At 46.4% G+C, this 14,794-nt stretch overlaps 1 protein-coding gene across 4 annotated transcripts in view; it reads left to right on the forward strand.

Annotated features, from left to right (window-relative positions):
* Positions 1 to 14,794, forward strand: part of piezo1 (piezo type mechanosensitive ion channel component 1 (Er blood group)) — a 347,945-nt gene that overhangs the window by 247,659 nt on the left and 85,492 nt on the right. For all 4 annotated transcript variants that reach the window (XM_078210703.1, XM_078210705.1, XM_078210706.1 and 1 more), the window contains 6 exons: positions 1,365 to 1,525; positions 2,454 to 2,630; positions 3,516 to 3,641; positions 6,695 to 6,895; positions 8,033 to 8,237; positions 9,589 to 9,693. In XM_078210703.1, coding sequence (XP_078066829.1) covers positions 1,365 to 1,525; positions 2,454 to 2,630; positions 3,516 to 3,641; positions 6,695 to 6,895; positions 8,033 to 8,237; positions 9,589 to 9,693 — 975 coding nt within the window. The remainder of the gene's footprint in view (positions 1 to 1,364; positions 1,526 to 2,453; positions 2,631 to 3,515; positions 3,642 to 6,694; positions 6,896 to 8,032; positions 8,238 to 9,588; positions 9,694 to 14,794) is intronic.

Here is a 14,794-nt window from a genome sequence, read left to right on the forward strand (position 1 = left end):
CTCCCCCTTCATTTCCTTTCTGCCTTTCTCTCTCTTCCTCCTCGTTGCTACATTCTAACCACACCAAACCCCTTTCCCTCAACCACACTCTGTGCCTTTCTGATTGCCAGAGACTGTCAGCAATGATAATGGCTGTGATTTTTCACCATGTGCTTTCCTGTCCACGAGGCTCCCTGCGTCTCAAACTGGCCACTGGCCAGCAAGTAAGGAAATGCACCTTCCAAATCAGTTAGGATTATATTCACTGGAGTTTAGAAAGTGAGAGGGCATCTCATGAAAACTCATAAAATTCTAACAGGGTTAGACAGGATACGTTCAGAAAGAATGTTCCCGATGTTGGGGGAGTCCAGAACTAGGGGCCATAGGCTGAGGATAAAGGGTAAATCTTTTAGAACAAAGTTGAGGAGAAATTTCTACACTCAGAGGGTGGTGAATGTGTGGAATTCACTATCTCAGAATGTAGTTGAGGCCCAAACGCTGTGTGATTTCGAAAAGAAATGAGATATAGCTCTTGGGGCTAAAGGGATCAAGGGTTATGGGAGAAAGGGCGTATCAGGATATTGAATTTGATGATCAGCCATGATGATAACGAATGGTGGAACAGGCTCAAAGGGTTGAATGGCCTACTCCTCCTTCTTGTTTCTATGTTTCTATTAAATAATGCGAATCATTTGCATCCCTAGTATTTCCAAGTGCTCCCTACCGATTACCTCTGTATTAAATATCAGGCCCCAATTCCTGCAATATGGCACTATTGCTTTTAAGTAACAATTAGTGTGGATATAAATCTTTTAAATGTTATGGGCTGCAAGATTTAGTGTCCTGACTTCTGTTCCTTTTTAAATGTACAATATTAATTGAGAATAATTGTTTATTCAGGTGTTACATGATGAATCTGTTAAGATTATTTCTGCTTCAATGTTTAATCATGATTTTATGGGATGTTGATGTGGCTGGCAAGGCCAGAATTTGTTGTCCGCCCCTAATTACCCTTGCAACTGAGTGGCTTGCTGGGCCATTTTCAGAGGCGCATCAACCCCACATTGCTGTGGCTCTGGACTCGCATTCGGCCAGACCAGGTAAAGGCGGCAGATTTACCTCCCTGAAGAACATTTGTGGATCCGATGGGTTTTTTAATGACAAGTCGCCTGTAGTTTCATGGTCTCCATTTACTGAGCCTGGCTTTAAATGCCAGATTAATTCAATTTAAATTCCTCCAGCCGCAGTGGGATTTGAACCCACGTCTCCAAATGTGTTGGCCTGAGCCTCGGGATTACCAGTCCAGTGGGATTACCACCTTATTTACACAATTCAGAAGGAGAAAGCCCACCAGTCAGACTCTAATGTCCTTTTTCTGGTTTCAGTTGCTTGCAGTAAGTGGGGTTTAGTGGTCGACCGCCTTCTTGTGCTTTGCTTGAAATTCTCCAAGATCCTCAATTGCATTCAAGTGATTATCTGGAGGCTCCTTGAACTGCATGTGATGAAGCTGGTGGCTCTGTTCAGTGTGTGGGTGGCAGTGAAGGAGGTATGAGCCCCTAAGCAATGTTAACCACTCTAAAGATTTTGTACGCTGGTGATTTAAGTTACTAAGCAGGAAACCTTCTCTTGTGTCTTGTTCTTGCAGGTAAATCCAAAATTGCTGACTTAATATATGTAAACTGAAAGAAAAAAATATTGTGTTCCAAAATACTTTGAGCACCTGATCAGTATGGCAGCAAAGGGGAAATGATGATAAATCTGATCATCCTGTGTTAAATTTGACCACACAAAACTGTATTCTAAACAAAGTGTTTTGACATATCTTCCCTGCTGTGACGTTGATAAATAATGATGAGTCATAGAATCGTAGAGTGCGGAAGAGGCCATTCGGCCCATCGAGTTTGCACTGGTATGCGGGAAACACCTGGGCCGGAATTTTGGCCAGGATGGGCGCGGCTCGCAGAACGGAATTCTCAGTTGGCCTCGGGCGGGATTTTATGAGTCTCGCCCGAGCGAGGTCGTAAAATACCAGCCCTGAACTCCCACCTAATCCCATTTACTAGCACTTGGCCCATAGCCATGAATGTTAGGATGTGCCAGATGCCCATCCAGATACTTTTTAAAGGATGTGAGGCAACCCGCCTCGACCTCCCTCCCAGGCAGCACTTTCCAAACCGCCACCACCCTCTGGGTAGAGAAGTTTTTCCTCACAGCCCCCCCTAAACCTCTTGCCCCTCACCTTGAACTTGTGTCCCTTCTAGTGACTGACCCTTAAACTGATGGGAACAGTTGCTCCTTATCCACTCTGTGGGTTTGCATCATCATTGTCTGTCCATGCCCCTCATAATCTTGTACACTAGTTCAACAGTAAGTTCGGCAGTTTATTAAAGTTGTTTTTCCTCAGCAAATATATTGTTCTGAAACCTCAGAAAAGAATCTGTACATTCCTTATTTTTTCCAAATTTGTTTTCCAGCCATCTGTCATGAATTTTCTCCTTATTGTCCTCTGGGCGTTTGCTATGCCGTACACCAAGTTCCGTCCAATGGCTTCCTGCATTTCCACTCTGTGGGTTTGCATCATCATTGTCTGTAAAATGCTGTATCAGCTGAAGATTGTAAATCCGGTAGAATACTCCAGCAACTGCACAGCGGTACGAAATATCTCCTGCGATAACGTTTGGTCTGTATTGATGGCAACACTTAATCTGAGTCACAGAGGAAGAGTAGCAATGCTGAGGCTGTAGTTTGACTCTTTGTGTGTAGGCACAAGGAACGGAAACGGCCGTGTTAGTCTATAATTGCATTGTTAAAAGAAAGAACTTAGGCTCACGGTGGATTGCAGGCAGGCTGACCAATTGCTTTGAATGAGGCTGGTTGAAAATGTACTTGTGGCACATTGTAGATCGAGCAGGGTGATGGAATAATGGCTTCCAATTGCAGGCATATCGATAATGGCTGCATGGCTTGGTCTGACACTAGCCCTCTGCCTTGCTGTATTTCATAGTGGCACAGTGGTTAACACTGCTGCTTCACAGCGATAAGGATCCAGGTTCGATTCAGGCCTTGGGTCACTGTCTGTGTGGAGTTCGCACATTCTCCCCATGTCTGCCTGGGTTTCCTCCAGGTGTTCTGGTTTCCTCCCACAGTCCAAAGATGTGTGGGATAGGTTGTTTGGCCATGGTAAATTGCCCCTTAGTGTCCCAATATGTGTAGGGGGATTAGTGGGATAAAAACGTGGGGTTATGGAGATACAACCTGGGTAAGATGCTCTGTCAGAGAGTCGGTGCAGACCCAATTGGCCAAATGGCCTCCTGCACTATAGGGATTCTATAATTTCTGCACATCTTCAAAGGCCTCCTCAAAATCCACCTCTTTGCCTTAGCAGCATCATTAATTCCCTCTTGACTTGCTTGCCTTTCCTAAAGGTTGTTGAGATGTTTTGTTGCTCTAAAAGTACAAGGCATTGCTATTCAAGACCTGTTTTTTTATTGTACACGGTGCTTATAGATTGATTGATTGAAATATTTTCTCTGCAGCACTCTCCAAATGAGACTAACCTCAAACCAGATGAGATCCTACAATCCACACTATACAGGGAACCCGTGGACCCAGCCAACTGGTTTGGATTCAGAAAAGAATCTCTCATTCTTGCTTACATCCAAGTGAGTGATCAAAGATTTGAACCTGAATCGTAGCACAGTTTATTTTGTACTGATCCTGTCCATATTACACCAAGTAACATGCTCAGGGGAACAGTAACTTTCAATGGTAGTACCTGGGCTGTCCGCTCTAAAGCCTGTTGAATGTTCCTTTCCACTTTCTTGACTTGATTCTCAGCACGTGGGCCTTGCTGACATGACCTGCATTTATTGCCCTTCCCTGAGAAGGTGATGGCGGGTCCCCTTTAGCTTGGACGGGTGAAGGTGATCCCACATTGTGGATGCTCCAGGATTTTGATCCTGCAATGACGGAAGGAGCAGCAAAATATATACAAATATATACAAATGGGTGGCACGGTGGCACAGTGGTTAGCACTGCTGCTTCACAGCGCCAGGGACCTGGGTTCGATTCCCGGCTTGGGTCACTGACTGTGTGGAGTTTGCACCTTCTCCCCATGTCTGCGTGGGTTTCCTCCGGGTGCTCTTGTTTCCTCCCACAGTCCAAAGATGTGCGGGTTAGGTTGATTGGCCATGCTAAATTACTCCTTCATCCCTGGATGCGTAGGTTAGAGGGATTAGTGGGGTAAATATGTGGGGTTAAGGGAATAGGGTCTGGGTGGGATTGTTGTTGGTGCAGATTCGATGGGCCCAATGGCCTCCTTCTGCACTGTAGGGATTCTATGATTCCATAAAATTAAAGGTAGTCTCTGACTTGGTGGTGCGTGGAGCTGGGGCTGCAAATCTTGAGATAATGGTTTTCTCAAGCACCTGCAATTCTTCTTCATCACGATGGGGAGAGATCTTGAGTTTGCTGCTGATAGGGCGGCACAGTGGTTAGCACTGCTGCCTCACAACGCCAGGGACCCGGGTTCAATTCCAGCCTCTGGTGACTGTGTGGAGTTTGCACATTCTTCCCGTGTCTGCGTGGGTTTACTTTGGGTTTCCTCCCACAGCTGTGCAGGTTAGGTGGATTGGCCATGCTACATTGCCCCTTAGTGTCCCCAAGATGTAGACTCAATGGGCTGAATGGTCTCCTTCTGCACTGTAGGGATTCCATGATTCTGTGAGTTGGTGTATTGCATCCTGTAAGTAATGCACACTTCAGGCACAGCGCAATGGTGGAAAAGGTTAATGAAAAGTTATTAAATTAGTTGCTCTTCAAGCAGACTGCTTTAACCTGAGTGGTGTCATTGTTCCTGAGTGTTGCTGTAGTGACACCCATTCAGGTAAGTCGAGAATAGTGAGCAGGTGATCAAGAAGACAAATGGAACGTTGGCCTTTATCACGAAGGGGATGGAGTATAAAAGCAGGGGATGTCTTGCTGCAATTGTACAAGGTACTGGTGAGGCCGCAACTAGAGCACTGTGTGCAATTTTGGTCCCCTTGTTTGCAAAAGGATATATTGGCCTTGGAGGGAGTATAGAGAAGGTTCACCAGATTGATACCGGAGATGAGGGGGTTAGCTTATGAGGAGAGATTGAGTAGATTGGGTCTGTACTCGTTGGAGTTTAGAAGGCTGAGGGGAGATCTTATAGAGACATATAAGATAATGAAGGGGCTAGACAGGGTAGAGGCAGAGAGATTCTTTCCACTTAGAAAGGAAACAAGAACCAGAGGACACAGCCTCACAATAAGAGGGAATCAGTTTAGAACAGAGTTGAGGAGGAACTTCTTCTCTCAGAGGGTAGTGAATCTCTGGAATTCTCTGCCCATTGAAGCAGTGGAGGCTACCTCGTTAAATATGTTTAAGACACAGGTAGATAGATTACTGATCAATAAGGGAATTAAGGGTTATGGGGAGCGGGCGGGTAAGTGGAACTAAACCACTATCAGATCAGCCACGATTTTATTGAATGGCAGGACAGGCTCGAGGGGCTAGATGGCCTACTCCTGCTCCTATTTCTTATGTACTTATGAATACTCCTTCACATTCTGATTTGCGCCTTGCAAATGAGGAAGGCTTCGTCATTCTGAAGATGAGCCACTTGCTGCTGTATGGCCAGCCTCTGAATGTTCCAGTAGCCCTAAAATTTATGTGGCTGGTTCAGTTAAAATTCTGGTCAATGGTGATGTCTAGTTCATAAGATATAGGAGCAGAATTCGGCCATTCGGCCTACTCTGCCATTCGATCATGGCTGATATACTCATCTCCATTTTCCTGCCTTCTCCCCATAACCCTTCAACCCATTAACAATTCATCTAACATGTTAATGGTAGGAAATTCAGCAATGGTAATATGATTGAATACCAAAGAGAGATGGTTAGGCTCCCTTTTGTTGTAGATGTTCATTGCCTGGTACTTGTGTGACACAAATGTTATTTGCTACCTATCCGCCCAAGTCTGATGATGTCTCAGTGTTACTGTGTGTGGGCAGGGACTGCTGCATTAACAGAGGGTTTCTGAATTTTTTTAAATTAATCATTCGTGGGACATGGGCATCACTGGCTGGCAAGTGTTTATTGCTCATCCCTAGTTGCCCTTGGACGGCAGTTGAGAGTAGGCCAGTCCAGGTAAGGACAGCAGATTTCCTTCCCTAAAGGACATTAGTGAACCAGATGGGTTTTTTCCCACAATCAACAATGGTTTCATGGCCATCAGTAGATTCTTAATTCCCGATATTTTTTATTGATTTCAAATGCCACCATCTGCCGTGGCGGGATTCGAACCCGGGACCCCAGAACATTAGCGAAGTTCCTGGATCAATAGTCTTGTGATAATACCACTAGGCCATCACCTCCCCTGTGCCAAATGGGGCTGAACATGGCCCAATCATCAATGAACAGCCACATTTTTGCCTTGAGGAGGTAATTGATGAAACAATTGAAAATCCTTGGGGCTAGTATGTCCCAGTGTCAACAGCAAGCTCCACGGATGTTCTGTAATGATATGACTAGTAATTTTGTAATGTCAGATAAATGCCGACAGTGTAAAATGAGAAGACAAAGCAGCCTGCTGAGCTTTCAAGGTTTTTATCATTTTATTTTCCTCATCACCCAGAGACAGACCGAGTTTATTAAACTAATTCATATACACTTTATTTCTGCACCCAATCCAGCATCATCTTCTTCTGCTAATGTTACTGGTGTTTGAGGTAACCGTGTACCGGCACCAAGAGCATTTCCGCAAGTACAACCAACTGTCTCCACCGAGCACCGGTACAATCTTTCAGGAAATCACTCGGCAACACCTGGACCAAAACGTCATCAGTTGTGCAAAGTATTTCGCCAATTACTTCTTCTACAAGTTTGGATTGGAGGTAGGTGAAATGCTACAGACCAAGACCGCAAGTAAATAGTGTGCTCGTCACCTACTGTATGCAAATAAATATACTGCCAGAATCTTACCGCCTCGCCTGCCCAAGGCTCGCAAGATCCCGCTTGAGGCCAATGGAGAATGCCGTTCTGTGAGCCTCGTCCACCCCGATTCTGGGGTGGGCGAGGCGGTAAAACACCAGACTACAGGTCTCTTTGGTCCAAAGTTACATAAACAACTGCACGCATGTGGTAATTTGGTGAGATAAAGAATAAATTGCCCAGATACCGCAGTTACATAAATACAGTGCTATTTTTGTTTAAGGCAAGACGTTGTAACATTATTCTTTTTAATTTTCTCTTTAAAAAAATTCCCTGCTGTATTTAGCAACTCTGTATTTTACTTAACTGCCACTTTTGATGAGTACTGACCCAGCGGTGTATTACACCACAATATAGCAAAGTGTAAGCCTCAAAGTCAAAGTGAGGGTTCAATCTTACCAGAGGCAATGTTATTGTTAACTGGTCTAAATAGCATAGGGACAAGAGAAGACCTGAGCACATCAGAATCTGCTCATATATGTAAATTGAGCTCAACGTAAAGTTAATGGAAATATGGATTTAAAGATTATCTGGGATCTTTAAGTAGTCATTATATGTACCTATATCCCTTGCTCACAAAGACAAAAAGGCTTGCCTACACTTGCTCTGGATATTTTTTCATTGCGGGGGCGGTACAGTGGCACAGTGGTTAGCACTGCTGCCTCTCAGCACCAGGGACCTGGGTTTGATTCTGGCCTCAGGGTCACTGTCTGTGCGGAGTTTGCACGTTCTCCCCGTGCCTGTGTGGGTTTCCTCTGGGTGCTCCAGTTTCTTCCCACAGTCCAAAGATGTGCGGGTTAGGTGCATTGGCCATGCTAAATTGCCCCTTAGTGTCCTGGGATTTGATTGATGAGAGGGATTAGCAGAATAACTAAGCGGGGATAGGGCCTGGGTGGGATTGCTGTCGGTGCAGACTTGATGGGCCGAATGGCCTCCTTCTGCACTGTAGGGTGTCTGTGATTCTATGAATACCAGCTCGCTGTATTCTTGCAGCTCCCGCTCTCAATTGTTCTGTTTTCCGTGTCCCCTTCATTTTTTAGGTTTGCCTCCTGATGACAGTCAACGTGATTGGGCAGCGGATGAACTTTCTTGTGATAATTCACAGCTGCTGGTTGGTCATTATCGTGACCAGACGTAAAAGACAGGCCATTGCTAAACTTTGGCCTAAGTACTGCCTCTTCCAGTCTCTCTTCCTGTTGTACCAGTACCTGCTGTGTGTGGGAATTCCACCAGCTCTGTGTCTAGGTATTCCAAATTTCATCTTCATCAGGCACTCTAAATGGATGTGGTCTTTCAGTTGCTTTTGAGTTTGTGTGTGTTTTGTATATAGAGGAAAATGCTCTTCCATTTTCTTGTTGATTTTGCTCCATGAGCAAGAGATTGATGCACATTATTAGCCTCTTGCCTGATTGCCCCTGGTTTGATTAAGGTTCCAAGCACTGGTAGGAAGAGACAACAAAGGATTGAAAGACCCAAGAACTCTTTGAGGGGTCTTGGGGGAGCAGTCTTTCTCCTTCTGGCCTGCACGGTGGCATGGTGGTTTGCATTGCTGCCTCACAATGCCAGGGACTCGGGGTTAAATTCCAGCCTCAGGTGACTGTCTGTTTGCACGTCCTCCCCGTGTCTGCATGGGTTTCCTCTGGGTGCTCCGGTTTCTTCCCGCAGTCCGAAAGATGTGCAGATTAGGTTGATTGGCCATGCTAAATTGACTCTTAGTGTCAGGGGGATTAGCAAGGTAAATACATGGGGTTATGGGGATGCGGTCTGGATGGAGATTGTTGTTGGCGTAGGCTCGATGGGCCAAATGACCTCCTTCTGCACTGTAGGAATTCTATGATTCTGCAGAGATTACATGTGAAAGTTTTCTTTTGAAAGCTTGTTCCGGCCTCTTTAGACCGACAGTAGCACAGTGCTTAGCAGTGCTACCTCACAGGGCAGGGACCTAGTTCAATTCCGGCCTTGGGTGACATTCTCCCTGTGTCTGTGTGGGTTTCCTCTGGGTGTTCTTTCTGGTTTCCTCCCACAGTCCAAAGATGTGCAGGCTAGGTGGATTGGCCATGCTAAATTGCTCCTTAGTGTTCGAAGATGTACAGGGTAGGGGGATTAGCCATGGTAAATGCATGGGGTTACAGGGATAGGGTGGGGCGGTGTGGGACTGGGTAAGATGTTTGTTCAGAGAGTCAGTGCAGATTCGATGGGCTGAATGGCCTCCTTCAGCACTGTAGGGATTCTATGATTGAACATGCATGGTAGAGCTGTCTGGAGTAGTCCCGAGTAATCCTCCTGTGACAGAGTGAAAATATCATCTTACCAGCAACAATCTGCTTGACTGACTTTTCTGTATGGAGTAAGGCCCCTTGCCCCTGGCTGCCTGTTCTGAGACAGGTTATGATGCTCAGGCCTGGGATCACATGGGGACCATGGAGTGAGCGTTCCCCTGCTTTCCCCATCCCCCAAATCAATCTGAACCACCTGTCTGGCAGCAGGGATGCTGACATTTCTGCTCCTGGTTTCTGTAGTTGTGTATTTGGCAGATTCTGTGCATTAAATTACTTTTATTGAAATAAACAGATTTTTTTACTTTATCACTTCACAGATTACCCGTGGAGGTGGGCATCACCCATCACCCTTCACTCGAATCTCATTAAGTGGTTTTACCTGCCTGATTTTGTGACTCTACCCAGTGCCATCCACCTTATCTGTGAGTAACTGCCGATATATAATTCTAAAAGTTTCAATGGTAGGAATAATGTTGATTGCCCAATGCTTTTAAAGAAAAGTTTTAGCTCTATCTTTATTTACCAATTAACATAAGGTCAGGCTACATACAGGCTAGAACTGACCATTTAAAGAAAATTGACAACTGGAAAAACTAACTTCCCTGCACAATCTATCGATGCCAACTGACACACTGGGGGTGGGGTTTCCCATCCCTCCCATCACAGGAATCGTAACGGGTGGGGGGGTAGGGAGAGGGGGTGTGGGGGGCGGACTATGCAAAGGTCCGTTGACCTCGGGCAGGATTTTCTGGTTTTTGGGTGAGCGCGGCCAGAAAATCCTGCCCACTGTGTATTCCCAGCATTGATCCCGTGTAGGCCGATTCTGTCTTTGTATTGCTTTCAGCTAATGTGCCACCCGTACGTATCCTGCTGCATTTTACATTTCCTGTCTACTATTAAATTTGTAAATAAATCTGACTTTCCCTGAAGTCAATTCACACAACACTACAGCATAGAGGAGGCCATTCAGCCCAGTGTGCATATGCCAACTCTTTGAGCGAGATAGCCAATTGGTTCCACTCCCCTGTTCTTTCCACATGGGGCCTGATTTTGCCATTTTCATTCTAAGTGCTGAATCTGGGCACAATTCAGATCCGACTTGGAAATCTGCTTTCAGGCGCCCCGATACTCACTTAGCCTGAAAAAAAATCGCGAGTCTGAATCGCGCAGTGGGCGGAACTTATCGCGCCCGAAACGAGCTCCGAACTGCGCAGACGCAGTTAGAAAAAAAATTGAAAATTGCGCCCCTGTCACATCGCTCCCGAGCTGCAGAAAGCGGATAAAGCGGCCTGGAAGCGATGGTCCCCACAGACATCACCCCCACCCCTACAACATAACTTTCCCCCTTATCCACCCACCCCCCGCTACCCAGACCGATCATGACCCTCTGAACCTTTTCTCCTCCACTGATCGCCCGCAGAGTGGCAGTGGTCCCCCCTGCCCCTGCACCCGCACCCCTCCCCACCAGAGATCCATCTGGCCTCCCTCCCAACCCCCCCACCCAGAGAAAGTTCGGGCCTCTCCCCCCCCCCCCCCCCCCAACAAACGATCGGGCCTCCCTCCCCCCTCCCCCCTCCCCCCTCACCCAATCCACCAGGGATACATCTGGCCCACCTCCCACCCCCCCCACCAGATGACAATCTGACCTCCCTCTGCCCCCCTCCCCCCACCACAGAGTGATCTGGCCTCCCTCCTCCTTCCCCCCCCCCCCCATCCACCAAAAATACATCTAACTCCCACCCCCCCTTACCAGAAAACGATGGGGCCTCCCTTCCCCCCTCCCCCCCCACCAGAGAATGATCTGACACCCCCCCCCCACCACCACCACCACCGATCTGAGTCAGAGAGCCGATGGAAGCTCTGAACTTACTTCTTCAGGAGCTGGAGCGCCCGAAACAGACCTTTGTCGAGCAGGTCTGTTCCGCACTGAATCTGGACACGGGAACGCGATGGTAAAGGGGGAAATGCTGATAAAGTTGGGCAGGCAGCCAATTAATTCAATTTAAATGCATGCAAATGCACCCGTTTCAGGCGCGAATTGGATCGTGGCCATTCCTGGGCCTCAGTAAAGTGGGCGTCTGCGCGGACGCAGGCGCGGATCGCGTTAATGGCCTCAGGCCCGACTTTACCATGTTTTCGCGCCTGAAAACAGGCGTGACGCAATGGTAAAATCGGGCCCATGGTTTTGCAATTCTTCGCAAAAGCCCACGACAAGTGTCCCTTTCCACCACCTGCATTCCAGATCATCATAAATTGCGGTGTAAAATAATGCCCCTTTATCTCCACTCTGGTTACTTTGTCAGTGTTCCCAAAGTTGTTTTTTTTAAATTTGATTTATTATTGTCACATGTATTAGTATACAGTGAATAGTATTATTTCTTGCGCGCTATAGAGACAAAGCATACCGTTCATAGAGAAGGAAAGAAGAGGGTACAGAATGTAGAGTTACAGTCATAGCTAGGGTATAGCGAAAGATCAACTTAATATAAGGTAAGTCCAGTCAAAAGTTATGGGAATAGGGATTGCGGTCGGTGCAGGATGGGGATTGTTGTTGGTGTAGGCTCGATGGGAAGAAGGGAAGAAGCTGTTCTTGAGTTGGTTGGTACATGTCCCCAGACTTGTGTATTATTTTCCCGATGGAAGAAGGTGGAAGAGAATATGTCTGGGGTGCGTGGGGTCCTTGATTACGCTGCTTTTCCGAGGCAGCAGGAAGTATAGACAGTGTCAATGGATCGGAGGCTGGTTTGAGTGATGGATTGGGCTTCGTTCATGACCGTTTGTAGGTTCTTGCGGTCTTGGGCAGAGCAGGAGCCATACCAAGCTGTGATACAACCAGAAAGAATGCTTTCTATAGTGCATCTGTAAAAGGTGAGAGTCATAGCAGACATCCTGAATTTCCTTAACCTCTTGAGAAAGTAGAGGCGTTGGTGGGCTTTCTTAATTATAGCGTTGTTGTATCTCTGGTTACTGATCCTTCTTCCAGTGGAAGCGGTTTCTCTGTATTAACTCCAGCAAAGCCCCTGGTAATTTTTCAAACTGTTATCTCTAAACATTTCTGTTCTATCTAATTTACAGAGTCAATGCTGGGCAGGCAGCATGCACCTTAGTTCATGGCTGGTTTAGTCTGCTTACGATTGTGTCTTAATGCTAAGAATTGGCTGCAGATAGAGGCAGACTGCGATATTTTCTCCGTGTCAATTCACCATACCTTTTGGATCTTCCTTTGATAGTAAACATTATCATTCAGCCGCTCAGTACTCCCTCAGGCCTTGTTTAATATTTTGTAGATCTGATGGAAGCCAGATCGCCCTCATTAAAAGCAGCTGAAGGAGCTGTTTGAGAGTGCATAACCAATTTATCTCATAAATTTGCGTTTAAGATGTTTAGGGAGATCAGTGAGTAATATTAGATTGGCCAACAAGTCATCTTTTAGTAACTTGGATGCAGGGAAAGTCAATTAAAAAAGTATTTTCCTCAGTTTTTCCAGTTGCCCCTCTTCTCCGCTCTCCATTCTACATAGCTTTGCCCGGGTGAGGGGGCAGGAGATTGATTTCCAGTCTCTGCCAGCCCTGGCACCGAGCCGGTGCGCTGGAATTTGTGAGAGTGACTCAGGGTAGGTTTAGTTTGCCAACATTTTATATTTTTCTCTTCCCTTCTCTCTAAAGTCTGACTGTTTCATTGTTTCTAATCCCGCAGTGTTCAGCTCCCGAAATCATATTGTTGCTTCTAATGAGGGAAGTCTGGGATCTGTCACATGCGAGAATGTTAAACCGCTGAGACGCATGTGAAACTGATGTCCCCTTGTGGCTGTGTGCTCACTTTCGCAGCATTCCCCAGAAACTAAATCAAACCTTCAGTTCTTAAACACGTAAACGAGGAAACTTTCCTTCACATTTTGCAAGGATTTCTTATCCCGGTTTTGAAATTAAATGTCAGAGAATCATAGAAACCCGACAGTGAAGAAGGAGGCCATTCGGCCCATCGAGTCTGCACCGACAACAATCCCACCCAGGCCCTATTCCCATCACCCCACATATTTACCCCGCTAATCCCTCTAACCTATGCATCCCGGGACACTGAGGGACAACTTAGCATGGCCAATCAACCACCACATCTTTGGACTGTGGGAGGAAACCGGAGCACCCGGAGGAAACCCATGCAGACACGGGGAGAACGTGCAAACCCCACACAGACAGTGACCCAAGCCGGGAATTGAACCCAGGTCCGATGTCAATCCAAAGATATATATTGATAATAGGTTGTAAGCTCTGTGCTCTACGATAGTCTGTCTGTGGTGAGGGGTGTATCCCAAAGGCATGTTGGGGAACCACCTCTGGACGTTCCCAGGTAAGGTTTGCACGGCAATTGCTGGGAAGTTTGAACCATCCGATGGGCAATTGCCCTGTACTAGGAACCACCTGGAAATGTGATTTCAATCGCAAGCTTCAGATGGTTCTGACTGTTACAGCAGAAGTCGCCCAGATAAAGTTAGAAGAATTAAAACCACTTCTACATCTGGGTAACTGCAGCACTGACAACCCCCCCGCAACCCCCCCCCCCCCCACCCGACCACTGACATCCCTTGACCACCAACACTCCCCTCCATGCACAAATTGACTGGGACTCTGATGGAAGTTCTTCACTATTAATGGTCTTTGTTATTCCGTTCACCACCTCTTACGTTCTGCACAAAAAGCACAGTCCAACCGTTCCGCCAACCAACCAGTGAAATCCTTACAATGCTGATCAACGAGTTAGGATGGAAAGAGGCCTTATACCAAACTTTCAAATATAAAAATGTGAGAGTTTATTTACAAAGGGAAGATTGAAATAAAATTTATGATAACCAAGTGCTCAACTCATCATGCATTATTTCACAGTTCCGCATTCTACTCCCCTTCTGAGGTACTCGGCCACTCATTTCAGCAGAGCTGTTGTTCTTGTGGGAATCTTTAAGTTTACTGTGGCCAGCTGCTGCTCGAGTCTGACAGGGTCTGGCTACAGATTGCTGAACTTTAGCCGCTAATTTTCTGGAAACCATGCTTGGTGCTACTTAAGATATTGGCAAGGAGCAAGTGTGACAACTTATGCCACTCCTGCTATGCCCAGGATCATTGTGACACTCCCAGTCCTATCAGGCTCATCATTGCTACGATGTGCAGGAGGACCACGTGCCTCCTTGACAGGCCTCGTAAGCCTCGAGGGAGAGTTCGTTGAATGTATTAGAGATTGTCTCTTGGAGTAATATGTTGTTGAACCAACCAGAGAGCAGGCTATTCTGGATTTGGTATTGTGTAATGAGCAGGGATTAATTAATGACCTCATAGTTAAGGATCCTCCTAGGGAAGAATGATCATAGTATGATAGAATTCAAAAGTGAGAAAGTGGAGTCCCACACTCGCATTCTGGAGTTAAACAAAGGTAATTACATAGACATGAGGACAGACTTGGTCCAAGTGGACTGGGCAGGAAGGCTAAAAAGGTAAGATAGTTGTTGAGCAGTGGCAGTGTTTTCGGAGATAT

Source organism: Mustelus asterias, chromosome 4 (assembly GCF_964213995.1).
Source record: "Mustelus asterias chromosome 4, sMusAst1.hap1.1, whole genome shotgun sequence".
Lineage (NCBI taxonomy): Eukaryota > Metazoa > Chordata > Chondrichthyes > Carcharhiniformes > Triakidae > Mustelus > Mustelus asterias.